Below are 14918 nucleotides of genomic sequence, written 5' to 3'. Positions count from 1 at the left end.
CTCCAGCAGGTCCACCACTAATCTGTACTGGTGTCCAGGGTTATTCCTCCCCAAGTGCAGGACCCTGCACTTGCCCTTGTTGAGATTTCTAACCACCCAGTTGTCCAGTCTGTCCAGGTCCCTCTGTGGATAAATCTCCCTCTGTGGATAAACCCCTATAGATAATCTTAAGCACTGTATCAAAATGAATGTAAAAATTACTCATTGTAAGAACAGGGTAGGGCAAAAACTCTCTTAAGATCATGGGGGCTAGAAAGAGAAAACATGAAAAAACGGAAAATAAGAACTGAGTGAAGAAAGCTCAAAAATACAGGCAACAAGAGTRATGAACTGATTGACAGCTGAATATTAGTAATCAGGGACACTGAGGGGCAAATTTCAATTTGCTTTTTCAGGCAGGAAAAAAACCCTCTAATTTCTACAGAAAACAGCATTTTAAAACATTCCTAAAATCTTTATTTACTGATATTTCTCATGGCCACAAACTGTAGCACTTTGATATGGMACAAACTCCTATACATCTTCCATAAAAATACATTACATTACTTTCCAAGACAAGTGAAATCACTTCAAAAATAAAACCAGAGTGAAAAAGAAGCTGCTAASCCTAAAACAAACTGTATATTTTTTGTTAGCACCTGTGGTCAYGCTCCTTTTTCAGGCAAAGAGGCCGCAGGCCTTGCTAAAAGCCAGCAGGACAAGCAGCTGTGAGCGGGTCTGCCGGCGCTCGCAGTGAGGGCGAGAGCCCCAACACTGCGACGTGCCACCCAAGGGCCACAGCAAAAACAGCAGCCAGCACCAAACTCGGACAAATGTAGCACAGAGGCAGGAAAACGTCTTCGTGGTTTAGCAGAACCAGCCTAAGTTGCCACTGAAAGGAGGCTCCCTGTCTCTTCACGTCAGCAAATAGGGCCTACTTCCTCAGAAAATACGTTACAAAAACACAGAGTTTTTGCTCCAACACATGACTTTTGTGTTCTGTCCCTTAAGTCTGACCACGGGAAGSAAGTCTTATGCCCGGGGCTAACTGTGCAACCACGTGCACCTGCATTAAACGACGGCAAGATGCCGTCCACAAACAATCCGTGTTCTTTCTAACAGAACTAACGCCCCGACGCTCCAGAGGGCGCCCTTGTTGTGGGCGGCGAGACGCGTCYCGCGGCCGCCCGTTATCCGCGCCGCCCGCCATGGCCGCGCCGGCCGCGCGCACGGCAACATGGCGGCTCCTCCGCGCGGGCAGCGCGCCCTCCTCGCCGCGCGGGGGCGCCGCAGCGGCGGCGCGGGGGCCGGAAGCGCGCGGGGGGCGCCGCCGTTGCTAGGCGGAAGTGCGGCGCCAGGCGGCCGTTGGCGTTTAAAGGCTTCGCGGCGGCAAAACGGCMGTGCGTGGCGCCGCGCCGCCCTCCTCTTGTGTTTCTTCTTATTTCTCCTTTTTCGTCTCCTTCGTCCTCCTGCTGCACCTCGCGCCTAGGAGCAGCGCCGGACGAGGCGGGGAGATGGTGCCCAGAGCTGCCGACCGGCTGCTGATCGTCGTGTCCATCTTGGAAGGTAGAGGGGCGAGGGCCGGGCGGCCGCGCCGGTGGCCGCTCCGCACCGGGAAGGGGCTCAAGGCCGCGCTGGGGTCGGCACAGCCGGAGCGCGGTCTCGGCCGGGCAGGCCTCCGTTGTGCGCGTCCCCCCAGCCCAGCTTGTCTCCAGGAGTACCCTGCCCAAAAACATGGTTTAAAAGGCTGACCCTTCCTTGCAGCCTCCATCCTCACTTTCCTGCAAAATTCCAGCTGCCCTTAAGTTACACTTTCCTAAAATCTGACCCTTTTCTGTTATCGTTTAAATCCCTTGTCACTGTCTTTGTGAGCAGATACAGAGCTTAGCTTGCTGCCTTTTCTCTGAACGAGCCTTTTTGATTTTGGAGGTTGGTGTCCCAAGGGTTGTGTTTTCTTTAGCCTAGAGAAAACAGCTTCTTTAGCTCTTCTGACTGGGCTGGATTTTCGTGCTCTGAAGTCTCCTCGCTTCTTACAGCTCTTCTGAAATGCTGCAAACTAGACAGTGGACTCCAGTCAATGCTATACTATCTGTCCCCAATATGCACATGTATAAATATATTTATTTATTTTTTGCAGTATTCCAGTGTTGTGCATTGGCAGCATACCATAACCCTTTTCTGTATTGTCTTGATTACAGAGCTAATCATTTTTCGTCTTATATATGCACAGATTGTACTTGCAGACATATAGTTAGCTGTGCAAATGTATTTGTGCCCAACCCTTTTTTTTGTGGAGGGCATCCTATTGTTTTCTGACTTATTCTGTTAAGATTAAAGTGAGATCTTGTTCTCTAAAATGCATATAACACCTTTCTGCATCATCATCTATGCAGATTTTAAAAGCTTTCTTATCATTTTGACTTTATTTTCATTTAAAATAATGATAAAAATAGGAATCACATATGAACCCAGGACATACGTGCTTCTAGTCTAGTAATAAATTCTTGCTAATAACAAGAGGTAGTTGGAAAAATACATTTCAGTATTTCCATTAAATGTGCAATGATGGTAGAATTTTCAATAAAGGCAAGATTTGCTGTTTGTATCCTGTTTACTTGTACCCTATTGTAGGAGGAAGGGGAAGAAGACTGAAGGAAGGAGAGAAAGATCGGAAGAGACAAAGATACTAGGCAACTGATGTGATTTGATCTTGAGAAATCCACATGAGATGTTACTTAATGTCTTGTTATTTCTGGATGCTTTTACAACTGATTTATTTCATGTTATGTTCTCCTTTCCTACTTCTGAATAGGAGGAAAAAATTAAGTACTTTTAAGTAAGTTTAGAAAAGATGGTATAGAAAAGACCTGTGACTGTTTTTTATATGGCGTAATGCTGACCTTTGGTGGGTTCTATGTGATTTTATTTTTTGTTAGTTCCTTTGATTATTTCGCACTGATGGTGCCTGGTAATTACACTGTGTATATTTTCAGGGCGCTATTTTCCAAGACGGGCAAAGCGTATGCTTATTGTTGAAGCCAAGTTTGATGGTGAACAGCTGGCCACCGATCCTGTAGAGCACACTGACCAGCCTGAGTTTGCCACTGAGTTGGCCTGGGAACTTGATAGGAAAGCACTTCACCAGCACAGGTAACACTAATTGCAAAATAAAGTTAATTTGGTTGGAAAGAAGTTTTCTTACCTCTATATAGCTATTGAAATATGATACTTTTAATGTTACTGTTATCTAAATTCATTTTATTTTTCAGAAACTATCTTTTCATTATACACTGACATGCCATGTTGTTGACACAACAAACAATAGTAAATGGCAAGATAAGTAACATTTAAATGCCTGTAAAAAAAGTAAAAGCTTGAAGTAACTTTCCTACACTAAAATTCAAACACCGAATAGCACCAAATTCAGGTTTTCTTATATATAATGTGTTGTGAAACATTTTCGTACCTTAAAAGCCTACTTAATATATTTTTGAGAACATTTGTTAGAAGAGCTGAGGAATTGAATTTGTTTTCCATAACTGTTATTTGGTCCTCACCAAAAATATGAATGTATGTTTTAATTGTGTCCCTTTTAGGCTGCTTTGTTGCAGCAATTGGGATTGCAAATTTGGGAAGCTACACTCTCAGCAGTGACAAGTTTGTGGGTAGTCCTGCAGCACTGCTGTTGCTCAGACTTCTGGAAAACACCTTTGTCAAGAAGTTACAAAGATGCCATTCATTTCGAAGAAAGAAAAAATTGAGARCTTACCTTATGCTAAAGATCTTATCTCTGTTTCTGTAATTTTCTACATAAGTCTTTCACATCAGTCTTGTTTAAAATGCCATCACAAGTGAAATACCAATTTTATGTGAGTTGCTGTGCCTACTTCATATTGATCAGCATGAATTTGTTTGTCACTACCATTTTTTTTTTTAACAAAACTTACTGATTTTCTAATTCTGATTCACTTAATGCTAAATTTTAGGAGTTTAGGAGATGYAGACTTACCAGAACTAGTTACATTGCATTGTCAATATGCTTTAAATTAATAAATTAGTTTTGTGAGCTAAATGTGGTTGCAGAGATTACGTTTACATTTTTTACTTCAGTTGAGYTATTCTTACAGGCTGCAGCGTACACCTATCAAACTCCAGTGTTTTGCATTGGATCCTATAACTTCATGTAGAGAGAACATAGGCTATATTGTACTTGATTTAAGAGCTGCCCAGGAAAAGAAGCAGGTATGTTACTCACTTTACAACTATTACTAATGAATGTTTTGACCGTAATACTCTTATAGGTACAAGAGAACTTGATAGAAGCACTGGTGTAGCTTTGGGRTCTTATTTTGAAAAAATTTGAAACAGTCAATCAAAGTCAATTTTTTCTTTCTTTAAAGAGGAAGATTGTAGCTTTCCGTATAAGAATATGGACAAAAGAAAATACTTTTTATAGTCGTCTGCTGGAAATGATGAAAATTTTTTAAGTTGCTTGCTACAGAATGAAAAAAAAATACCCTGGAGATTTTAAGTTCTTAAATTTTCAAATTTGAAAAGTGAAGCATTTGTTAGCTGTACTTTTAATTGCCATGATAATTGCCAAAAACAATTGTTTTCGTTTTTAAGATAGTGAAGAAAGAAGTCTTAATAATGGGCCTTTTTGGAAGATGAATGGATCATCCTTCTTGGATGATCATAAGCTATACTTTAGACATAATTTTGAAACACAGACTAAATGATTGAATGTAACATTAATGAAGCACATTAATGAAGCACATATTCTAGCCTCTTAACAGTGTGTAATCAATAAAATGTAGTTTTTTATGTAGGTCTAATTCATCTAAACACTGTTCAACTTGGTCAAAACATGAATTATGTTATGAGTATCCAAAACATGGATTTTCTAGTTTCCTAGRTGGATCCTAGTTTCTTATTTTAACATCATAAACCATAAAGATTTGTGACTCAYGTAGCTTCATATGCCGTCTTTCGTCTGAGATCTGTTTTTTTTTAGTTAAGAATTTACAGAGTGTTTTGCTTGCTGGCTTATTTAATTTGCTACTCAGTGGAAAAGAATATTTTCAGCCATTCTTCGGGAAATCATTGTAGAGAATCTTCATTAAAACACAAGTAACTCATATCTTGAAATATCTACTGAAGTACTTTCCAGTAAATTTGTTATATGATATTTTTTTTAGTGTGTTTGATTTTTATTTTTCTTTGTGTTTATTTTTTTTTCAATTATGTAGACACCAAAATGGTATCCTTTACTTAGTAACAAGTACACTAAATTTAAATCTGAGATACAAGTAGGTGTTGTGTTGGAAACTGATACAAAAGCAACAGTGGATGGTTTTAAAGCAAAGGAGGCACCTCCTAGAGAAGGGAAAGGTAAGTAACAGAACAAAAATATAATTGACCTTTAATTGAAAGGGGTGTTATACAGTACAAGTATAGTCCTCTTTGCAAACACTGTGTTGTTTTGAATCAGAGGAGCTCAAATAATTTACAGCCAGTTTGTGTATCTTGTCATGATGGGTGTAAACCCTGTTATAAGGATGCTTTGGTTTGTAACTCTGTCTATCTGAAAGTCACACAAATTGGAAACTAGCGTATCCTTAAGACTGAGGGAATTGGAGATGCATAGTTACTGTTGTCAGCATTTTAGTCACAGTTTAAGGCTATGGAAAGTTCTGTAATTAAAGAAGAAAGGAACTTTTTAGGGTGTGATTCTAGTAGTACAATTATTAAGTAGTGCAGTTGGAGTATTATGAAGTCTTAAAATATTATAAAGTACTGCAATAATTCAAAAAAGGGATGCAGACCTACCAATAAGTGACTTGTTTTGTAAACTAAACCATTCAATACTTAAGCCATGTTACAATACATTTTTCAGAATTGGCCCCCTTCATATTAAATGCTAGAATTCATCCCATTTCTCAGTTTTCTTCTACACTTTTCTCCAAAGGAATTAGTGAGATTTTGTCAAATGGAAGGTGTTGAGAGCTGAACAACAGAAACTGGTTTGCCTATTGTGTATTCTGTTGGAAAGAGATTTGTCCTCTGGTGCAGAAATATAAATAAATCAAGATGAGCAAATGTCAACTCTTTGATACAGTGACTTGCCATGAGTCATCTGGTCCATGAGATCTATATAGTGACATCTTTTTAGCTCATGCAAGAGCTGAATTCAGCAGAGGGCTATAAGTACTTGAAGTACTGTGAGTTATTGTAGGCTAACTTCATTGAAGCGACTATGAGCATGTGTCATCATGCTCATTCATATTTTTCAGAAATACTAGAATCCAAATTAATGAAATTAAGTTCCAGATGTTTAAAATTCCAAGTGTAGTACTTGGAATTGTAATACTAAAATGTAATTTAGTATTACAAATTGTAATCATTGTAATACTAAATTAAAATGTACACTAATATTGAGGACATAATTGGCCTCAGAATACATTTGTTCTCATTGAATTGAAATTAATCTAGGGGTTTGTAGCTATAATTTAGAGGCTGAGATTTCTATGCTAAAATGCTGTGGAAGCAAACATCCGATTTTGTATTGTGCTTGTAGAAATATGGCTAAATATATATTTATATATGATTACAAAGAAGCAGTGATTGTGCTCAATGTGCTAAATTATTCTTTCTTTCTTTCTTTCTTTAATTTAACTTCTGCTTTCTTAGTGTCTACCCTTGTTTCTGGAATGGACCCTAAAAGTATTGTAGCGGTCCTGAATGAGGAAGAGGGGTATCATCAGATTGGACCGGCAGAGTATTGTAAAGACTACTTTGTTTTATCTGTAACTATCGCATTTGCCACTCAACTAGAACAGGTTTGTTTCCTTACTGCATTTGATTTTAAAGAAGTAATGTACTGCTCTTGTATTCTGAGATTTCTACTTTAGCTTTTTTGTTACCTGGTAAGTTTTTTTCACTAGTCTTGTCTGCTCATTGAATCAATATAGATCAATTTGAATTTTAAAATTGTGCCTACAATTGTTGTGCCTATGTTGTGCTTACAATTCAAATTATAAGTGAATATTATTCTTTTATAAAAATACCACAGTTAAGTATATTAAATTATGCATTACTGTAGAAGTTATATACAGACAGGTGGTTTGGAATGGAATGAGGTCGGAAGGGATGGGATGGGTATGATCATAATGCCAATGTTAATACGTATGGTGTGGTAATGGGAATGGAATGGTGTTTTGCCCATGGTTGGTAGGATAGAGGGTTGAGTTGGAAATAGAGGGTCAGTGGGAGGTAAACAAAGGTAGAGGGTAGCATAGATGATACAGTAGAGGGAGGGGAAGTTTAGAGGGAAGGTTGTAGGTGAGGGAAAAGTAAGGCAGAGGAGGGAGGGTGGAAGGTAGGGGATGGAGTACAGGGAATGTAGAGGGTAGGTGGAGATAGGTGATAGGGTAAAGCAGAAGGGAGGTGAAGACAGGTGTGGGCAGAAGTGGAGATGGAGGCAGGAGGTTAGGTTAAAGTATAGAGGGTTAAGGTAGGGTATCCAAACTGCCAAAAGTCCTTTGAAAGAGTGGAAAACGCCATCTGGTAAGTGTTACAATCCTCTGTACAGACCATGAGACTTCTTTGAATTTCTTCTGGTGACCTGTTTTTCAGTACAGCTGTTCAGTATTATATGGAGAATATTGTGTGGATGTTAACCTATATCTCCTAGATATTAACATGGTCCTGGTTATTTTTAGCACTGCTGGTTGTAGAGGATTTTGACACCTGCCCAATTGGATTTTTTTTTTTCTTTTTAGAAATTTCCTAGAGTGAAACAATTATTTCTGTGATTTGTGGGAACATCCCAGGAGTATGATGGAACTACCATCATGCGCAAATCTGCTCTTTACCTTTGCAGAAGCAACTGTGAGAAGACTTACAGGGGGTCTTTTTAAGTCTGTTATTCTGAGTTAATGGTGTTTGAGGTGTAATGGGATGCTATTCTTCAGAATCTAAAAATAATGGCAGTCTAATAAGTGTGCTGGAATATTGAGCTTCACTGCTTCATCTGTTCTCCAGAGAAAATAAAAGGGCTTCAAAGCATCAGATTTTACATATTCTGGAGAAGTTTGCATGAAATTAGAATTAAAACTGATATTTAAGTTACAATTTGACTGTGCTCTTCTGCATGTGACCTACTTGTATAACTGGTACTTGATCACTAAAGGTCTGAGTTTGTTTTACCCAATATGTATCTCTGCCACTTGATCTACAGGAAATGCTCTAGTAGAAATAACATACTTCTGGGAAATAATTATCTCAGGAATATTGTGAGTTTAGCTATTCTTCTGTTAAAATCAGCAAAGAATATGGTAATTAAATATATTTGTTTCTTTAATTGTAGTTAACAGATATGTTACATTTAAGTCCTACAGTTGTCTCGCTCTTAAAGTTTGAATGGAAAGTACACAGCTGATAAATAGTAGTATTCAGGGGAACCTAGTGCACATATGCCAAACTTTGAACAGAGTTAAATACCATCGATAGTTATAAGCTATGTGAAGTAGCCTCCATATCCTACCTAAGGGAAAGTCTTATCATTGTGAATGAAGTGATATGCCCATGAAGTGATATGGCCATGACTGTTTAACCCTTGAAACCTTTGCTACTGGCTATTTCTGCTGCACTGATAAAGTAGTAATAATTCTGGGTTTCTCTGATTTCAAAGGTAGGCCCGAATTACTTGGAAAATCATGATGTCAAGTTAGGTTCTATTTGTTCAGAAACTCATAGCATATGATGAACTCTCCTCAGAGAATGTGCTTAGATGTTCTCTGTCAGAATTACAGGTCTATATGAAAAAAAATCTAATCACTCAGAGATCACTTTGAGTCTGTGCCGTTTTTAGCATTGAACTCATAGGTGCGATAATAAAGGAATGGAATAGTTCTGTTTCCATCTGTTCTGATAACTTAGGTGACTAAAAGACTATATAACTTGATTTCTAAACTGCATTGATTTATTTATACTAYGTCTTGTGTAAGTGCAGTACTGTTTATTTCTGAGTATTCCACAGAGCCTGACTTTACTGAGAATTTGATGCTGTTGCAGCCATTGGTGCTGTTATTTCACAAGCAAATCACTAACTTTCAAATTGGGTCACTTTCACTTAGAGCTAAGATGCAAGATTTTTAGTCAACTTCAGAAATAAAAACATTTCTTTTTTTTCAAAATACTGTGAACTGGGATTGACATCAGTTGCTCTGAAGCTTGATATTTTAAGCTTTTTAGTATCCAAGATAATACTTATGGATTAACGTAACTATATTTTAATGAAAAAGGCTTTCTAATTTTGTACTTTTTTGTAGTTAGTTCCTACTGCAATGAAGCTTCCGGAACGACAGCCTGAGTTTTTCTTCTATTACTCATTGCTGGGAAATGATGTCACAAATGAACCATTCACTGATTTAATTAATCCAAACTTTGAGCCAGAAAGAGCTTCAGTCCGAATACGTAGCACAACTGATGTCCTCCAAATTTATTTTTGTGCGCAGTCAAAATTGCAGGTAAGCTGTTTCTTTTCAGACATGATTATGTCAATGAAATAAATTTTCCCTCTCACATTGAAACTATAGAATTTCATTTTCCAAAGCTAGACTATATTACCATATTTTTAGCCCAAATATGAAGTGATTCTTCCTTTGTAAACTATAACTGATATGATGTAAACTCTTTTAGCAAGATTCTTAGAGACGGTACAGTCTCTTTAATGTGGCAGCTGTAGCAAGATGCAATTGTAGGCCATGATAAAAAGCATTGCTCAAGTGTAAAGTAGTTCAATGGCTACTTCAGCAGCCTCAGTAGCTTTGAACACTGGGACCTCCTCTGAACTTGGGCCACATGCAATCCATGCAATCCACAGTCCTGCTTTGCACTCTCAGTGATAACCTTACAAGCACTATAGGACCTTTCAAATTCACCTCCATCAGCACTATTTGTGAATAAAAGGAAGGTTCTGTATTTTTAATTTCAATTTCTCAACTCCAAACATTAATTTCTAAACTGAACTCTAGATGTATATTTGGTATGGGATATTCCTTATGTTTAGCCTCATCTTTAAACCTTGAGTAGTATTTTAGGAGTCTATGGTGATCTGCTTCTGGCTAACATTTAACTTGTTACAAAATAGGAAATAATTTTTCTGAGAACAGGCAAGGAATTTTTAGTAAGAGAGTTGTTAAGTAGGGCAAGTGTTAGTTATAGAAAATGTCTTGGATGTGGGTTATTTTAAAGTTTTTTTTTTTTCTTCTGTACCTTCACTAGTTTATAAGATTTAAACTTACATGGGTCATTTTAGCTTGTAAGTTTAGAACAACAATTATTTCAGAATTTTATGTCTGAAAACTGTAGATGGAGAAAACAGGTCAAGCTTGTAAAAAAGGAGTAAGTTCTTACCAGGAATTAAGAAAAAACTTATTTCTGGAAACACTGGCTATTAACATGGAGTCTAAATATATGCATAAACTTTCAAATAACATGATTGATGTATACATATATATGTGTATGTGTTCTTCCCTATCTTGTCATGATGAATTATATGTTTAAACCGTATGCATTGCATATTGTCCTGTAATGGCATTTAAAATTTTGAGTTCATTATCAAGAAAAAATATTGACAGGTAGCCTACAGTGATCTGCTAATACAYCAGCACTGTGGAAATCCCCTCCTGCCAAAATTTTATAGCTCCTTTTGTATTACTCCTGTACTTGTTTTATGCAACCTCCAGCAGAGGACCAATTTCAGACATTTGGAAAGGAAATAAACATCTGCTGCTTTCTAACACTAATGCATATACAGATCCATCTTTGCTGTGGGGACCAGTCTCTTGGAAGCACTGAAATACCATTGTCTGGACTGTTGAAGAAAGGAAATGCAGAGATCAGTCAACACCCTGTGGCAGTAGAAGGGGCATTTATCCTTGTTCCACCAAAYAGAGCTAAACAAAACCTACCGCAGTTGCCTTTGGACGTGGCTCCTACTGTTGGAGTATCTGTAGTTCTGCAAAAGGAAAACCTATGTACCCAGGTATAGCTCACTAATTTATTTTTGGTTCAGATATTGTTGCACTTTTTTTTACCTATTTCTAAATCCTATTTGACACAGGTGTATAGAGAATATACTGAAGGAATAAGTCATATTGTATGAATCATCTTTTCATTACTTCATTTTCATCTGTACCAGAAAATAATATAAAATCATAAAATTGTTATAGACAAAATTTTTCAATACAASCAATGATAAATAAGAAAATTTTCTTATTTCATACAGCCTTTCATCCCCTTAAGTGCTCCACCTGAACCTGAGCACCCACAGAAGAAAATTCTTTCACCTACCAGAAGAAAAACAGAAGGCTTGGAAAAGAGATACCAGAATGTCCCATCTCATATTGATCAGTCTTCTCCCACAGAAGATGAAGGAACAGGAAGTGAAATGGAAAGTCTCAAGTCTGACAAAGTTACAAAACCAAATAAAAATGGTATGTATTTTTATACATATATACATATACACATATATATGTTTATATATGTACTTTTTCCCCCTATTTGTAAATTTTAATCTCAAATCACGTACTACTCGCATGGGGTCATGTCTTTTGGGCAAGTAAGAATTATTTATGTGGAAGAATTAGCAGTAGGAAAGCAAGTGATATGATTTGAACATGGTAGGTGCTGATAACAGTTTTAGGAGCCAGTTTGGAGACCTGGTTGCCTAGATATCAAGCGACTTGGATGGTCAGCTGCTTGAAATGCAATACAGAAATGTCTGGAATTTTCTTGAGAATGTGTACAAAGACATGATTCTCAAGACAGTTCTTGAGAATTTAGTACAAAGACATAAGAAACTGATTTGTCTGAACAAGAGATGAAATGATCAAACATTCAGACTTATTAAGTAGGAAAGTAGACGAAATGCAGATTTTTTTTTTAAGAGAAAGTTACTTAAAAATTTTAACCTATAACCTATACGACATATTCAGTTGTGAATGCAAAAACATTTGTATTGTACAAACTTCTGGACAAGGACAAGCAAGTTTTTTTTTCTGTTTTTAATATTGATCCCTAAGTAGGACATGCAGAGTTGGTAACTCCCGAAGCTATTCTAGGGTTTTTGCTTGTTCGATTTTTTTAACTGAAGGGCGAGGTTGGGGCATGAAAATGAAAGGGAAGAAGTACTAAAGTAAAAGAGCAAAGGCCAGAAGAGAAAATGTGTTTGTTATCTTTATCTTCAGTAATGTTTAGCAAGGAAAGCTGAATAGTTATATTCTAATTATGCTTCTATTACTGGTCTTTTGAGTTTGGTCCTATAGAGGCACAGTACTGTAGAGGAAATTCCTAAATTAGGACATACTGCTAAGACAGATTGTGATTTGTCTGCCAATTCAGAAGGAAAAGTTAATTATGGCAAGCCTTGTCTAAGCAGGGATTAAGCCTTTTATATGAGACGTATCAAGAACATAGGAAGAAAAAAAAATGTTATGGTCACAAAAGTAAATATTAATCTATAGTTAAAAGTCTTGAGTTGCTTTTTAAAATTTTATTATTATTGTTATTTGATATATTTGTTTAAAATGAAAAATATCTCACAATTATCTTTTAGGGCTGGTGGCAGAGTCAAGCAAAGAGGTTAACAAACAATACACTGAAGAGCTACCAGTTTGCAAATTTGAGAGCAGAGCAAAATCACCTTTAATGTCAGAGCTGCAGAATGCCAGTAATGTGAAATAATTTTTCAAAATTAGTAGATCAAATGAATTTGAGTAGTAGCTTTGAACCATTTTTTTATTATAGTTATTTGCAGTTTTATATTCCTATGTCTTAAATTTCTCTCCAGCCATTGAATTCTTGCAAAGCACTTCTTTTTTATATATATTTTATTTTTACATGAAACTGCTCAAAGTATGCTATGCTGACTAGCTGATACTGAAGTATTACAAAATATTCTATTTTTTTAATATATTTTTACTGTTTGTTATATCCATCATTGGAAAAAAAATGAAGTGCCAATGCTAGAAACAGTGCATTTTTTAAAATGGCAACTGAAGCACTTTAAGGTGATTATTCTAAGACCATTAGAATAGTTGGCAGTTATAATTGAGCATTCATCTGACAGTTTTCTAGTCTCTTTCTTTGTTTTACAATGTTAAAATTTTTTAGAGGATGCCTGTCACAGATCTTGTCTGTAAAACTTGCAGTTAGACTTTAAAGGTCCAGTTGGAATTTGAGGCACCAGTGTAAGGGCTTGAGATGGCTGGATGATTTCTCTAACTGTTGCAATTGGATGGGCTATGTATTCTCACTGAAGCTTCTGTTTCCTGCTTATAAAATGGTTATAAYTCACAAGTCTTTTTCTGATGAGTAGATGTGCTATTTAGGGACTTAACTATAGATTTCAATGGTGAACTGACAGTTTGGGAACAGAAATTGTAACTTCCTTACCTGAGTCAATGCAATTGACTTAGTGCTCTGTATTTTTCAGTCTCAAGTAAAAGAGGTGAATTCAAACTAGACTAAKCTTGTACAGATTATTTTGTAAGCCATCTTCCATGTTTTCTTCTTAGACTCAAATGGTCTARGAAAAAATCCATAAAGTGCTGAAATGGAAAACTAAAATCCTGCAGCATTTCTTTGAAGAACTGGATAATTTCTGTGTTTATATATTTTTCCAGCAGTGTATGTTTTAATATGTTTTAGCTTTAAAAATAAAAGTTATTGAGAAAAATATTATCTTCCATACAATGTGTGTGTAAATACATCCATATTTATGTGTGTCTGTGTATATGTATATATCAGCAATTTACAARTGGAATGACCATTTTATATAGTTACTGTTAACCTATGTTAGAAGGAACAGAAATACTTTGGGAAACATCCTGCATTTAAAATGTGAGGCATATCTGTAATATATTATAAAAACATTATAAAAACAACCCATGCACAAATACCTTTATTTTATTTTCAGATGAGAATGCTCCAGTAGCTGTATCTCAGCCCAATCCCAGGGGTGCATCAAGTTCTTCAGAGCCTATCTCGACTCAGAGAATTGTCATTCCAGCAGCCTCTCACCATTTTTGCTTTTCAATAGATTTACGAAGTATACGTGGTCTGGAAGTTGGGTTCCCAATCAATTGCATATTAAGGTATGATTTATTTTGATTGGTGTTATTCTTGGCAGTAATAGTGTCTTTCAATATAACAAACTTCTAATTTGAACTACTAGTGGCAACACACTGTCTGGTGCTTTTGATCTTTATGTATCTGCATTTCAGTAGCCAAACACTTTGAAGCAGTCAACTGTTGCATCACTCAACTTCTCAGAATAGTAACATTGAAGATAATGTATAACACTTCACCTTTCTGGCTGATTGAAGGAGTGATTTCTGTAGCTTCCATGTCTCCACAGAGCTACTAGTTGTCTTCTCATAAGCTATAGATAAAACTTGTAGTTTGTCTGAGATGCTGAATCTAAAGGAAGTATAAATAAATCTTGAAGAATCAGTGTGGTGTCATTTGAGAGGCAGTGTCATGGACATTTTGTTGCTCTCTGCATTCCACAGACAAAACTTATTGTCTGGGAGACATAGCATCTGTTATTTGATTGACTCAAGAGTTTAGAAGCAGAAAGAAGAAAAGCTTTTGGCTATGTGATCTTTAGTGTCTGAAACAAGAGCAGTACTCTTCACCTGCTAATTTGGAATAATTGTTTAGAGATTAGCTTGAGTATGTTACTTCCTGCTGATGTGGAAGAAAAATATGGGGGCATTTCTGAAGGATAAGCGGGTGTTAGCAAGGAGAAGGGTGGTAGCAATTGTTGCAGCAGTATTTATTTTACCTGCAAGTTAGTTAACAGCACCACTTAGAGAAGAAAGGTTGTGTGTGTGTGGGGGGGGGTTGTTTGTGGTGTGGTGTTTTTTTTT

General features: G+C 36.8%; 1 protein-coding gene across 4 annotated transcripts in view; it reads left to right on the top strand.

Moving 5' to 3' along the window:
- The first annotated feature begins 1373 nt into the window (after positions 1 to 1373).
- The window catches only part of CEP120 (centrosomal protein 120), a 36102-nt gene continuing 22557 nt past the window's right edge, over positions 1374 to 14918 (top strand). Inside the window, exons 1-10 of one of the 4 annotated variants that reach the window (XM_026046602.1) lie at positions 1374 to 1545; positions 2973 to 3129; positions 4107 to 4221; positions 5229 to 5370; positions 6670 to 6818; positions 9312 to 9509; positions 10802 to 11029; positions 11273 to 11480; positions 12602 to 12715; positions 13964 to 14141. In XM_026046602.1, the coding sequence (XP_025902387.1) occupies positions 1494 to 1545; positions 2973 to 3129; positions 4107 to 4221; positions 5229 to 5370; positions 6670 to 6818; positions 9312 to 9509; positions 10802 to 11029; positions 11273 to 11480; positions 12602 to 12715; positions 13964 to 14141 (1541 nt within the window). In that variant the 5' untranslated portion in view covers positions 1374 to 1493. Of the gene's footprint in view, positions 1546 to 2972; positions 3130 to 4106; positions 4222 to 5228; positions 5371 to 6669; positions 6819 to 7785; positions 7870 to 9311; positions 9510 to 10801; positions 11030 to 11272; positions 11481 to 12601; positions 12716 to 13963; positions 14142 to 14918 lie in introns of those variants that run through there. The other 3 variants (XM_026046603.1, XM_026046604.1, XM_026046605.1) reach the window with 3 other exon arrangements.

This window comes from Nothoprocta perdicaria, unplaced genomic scaffold, assembly GCF_003342845.1.
Source record: "Nothoprocta perdicaria isolate Ctin4 unplaced genomic scaffold, notPer1 scaffold_45, whole genome shotgun sequence".
Lineage (NCBI taxonomy): Eukaryota > Metazoa > Chordata > Aves > Tinamiformes > Tinamidae > Nothoprocta > Nothoprocta perdicaria.
Note: the sequence above shows the minus strand (reverse complement) of the source record. Positions and strands in the feature narration are given on the sequence as shown.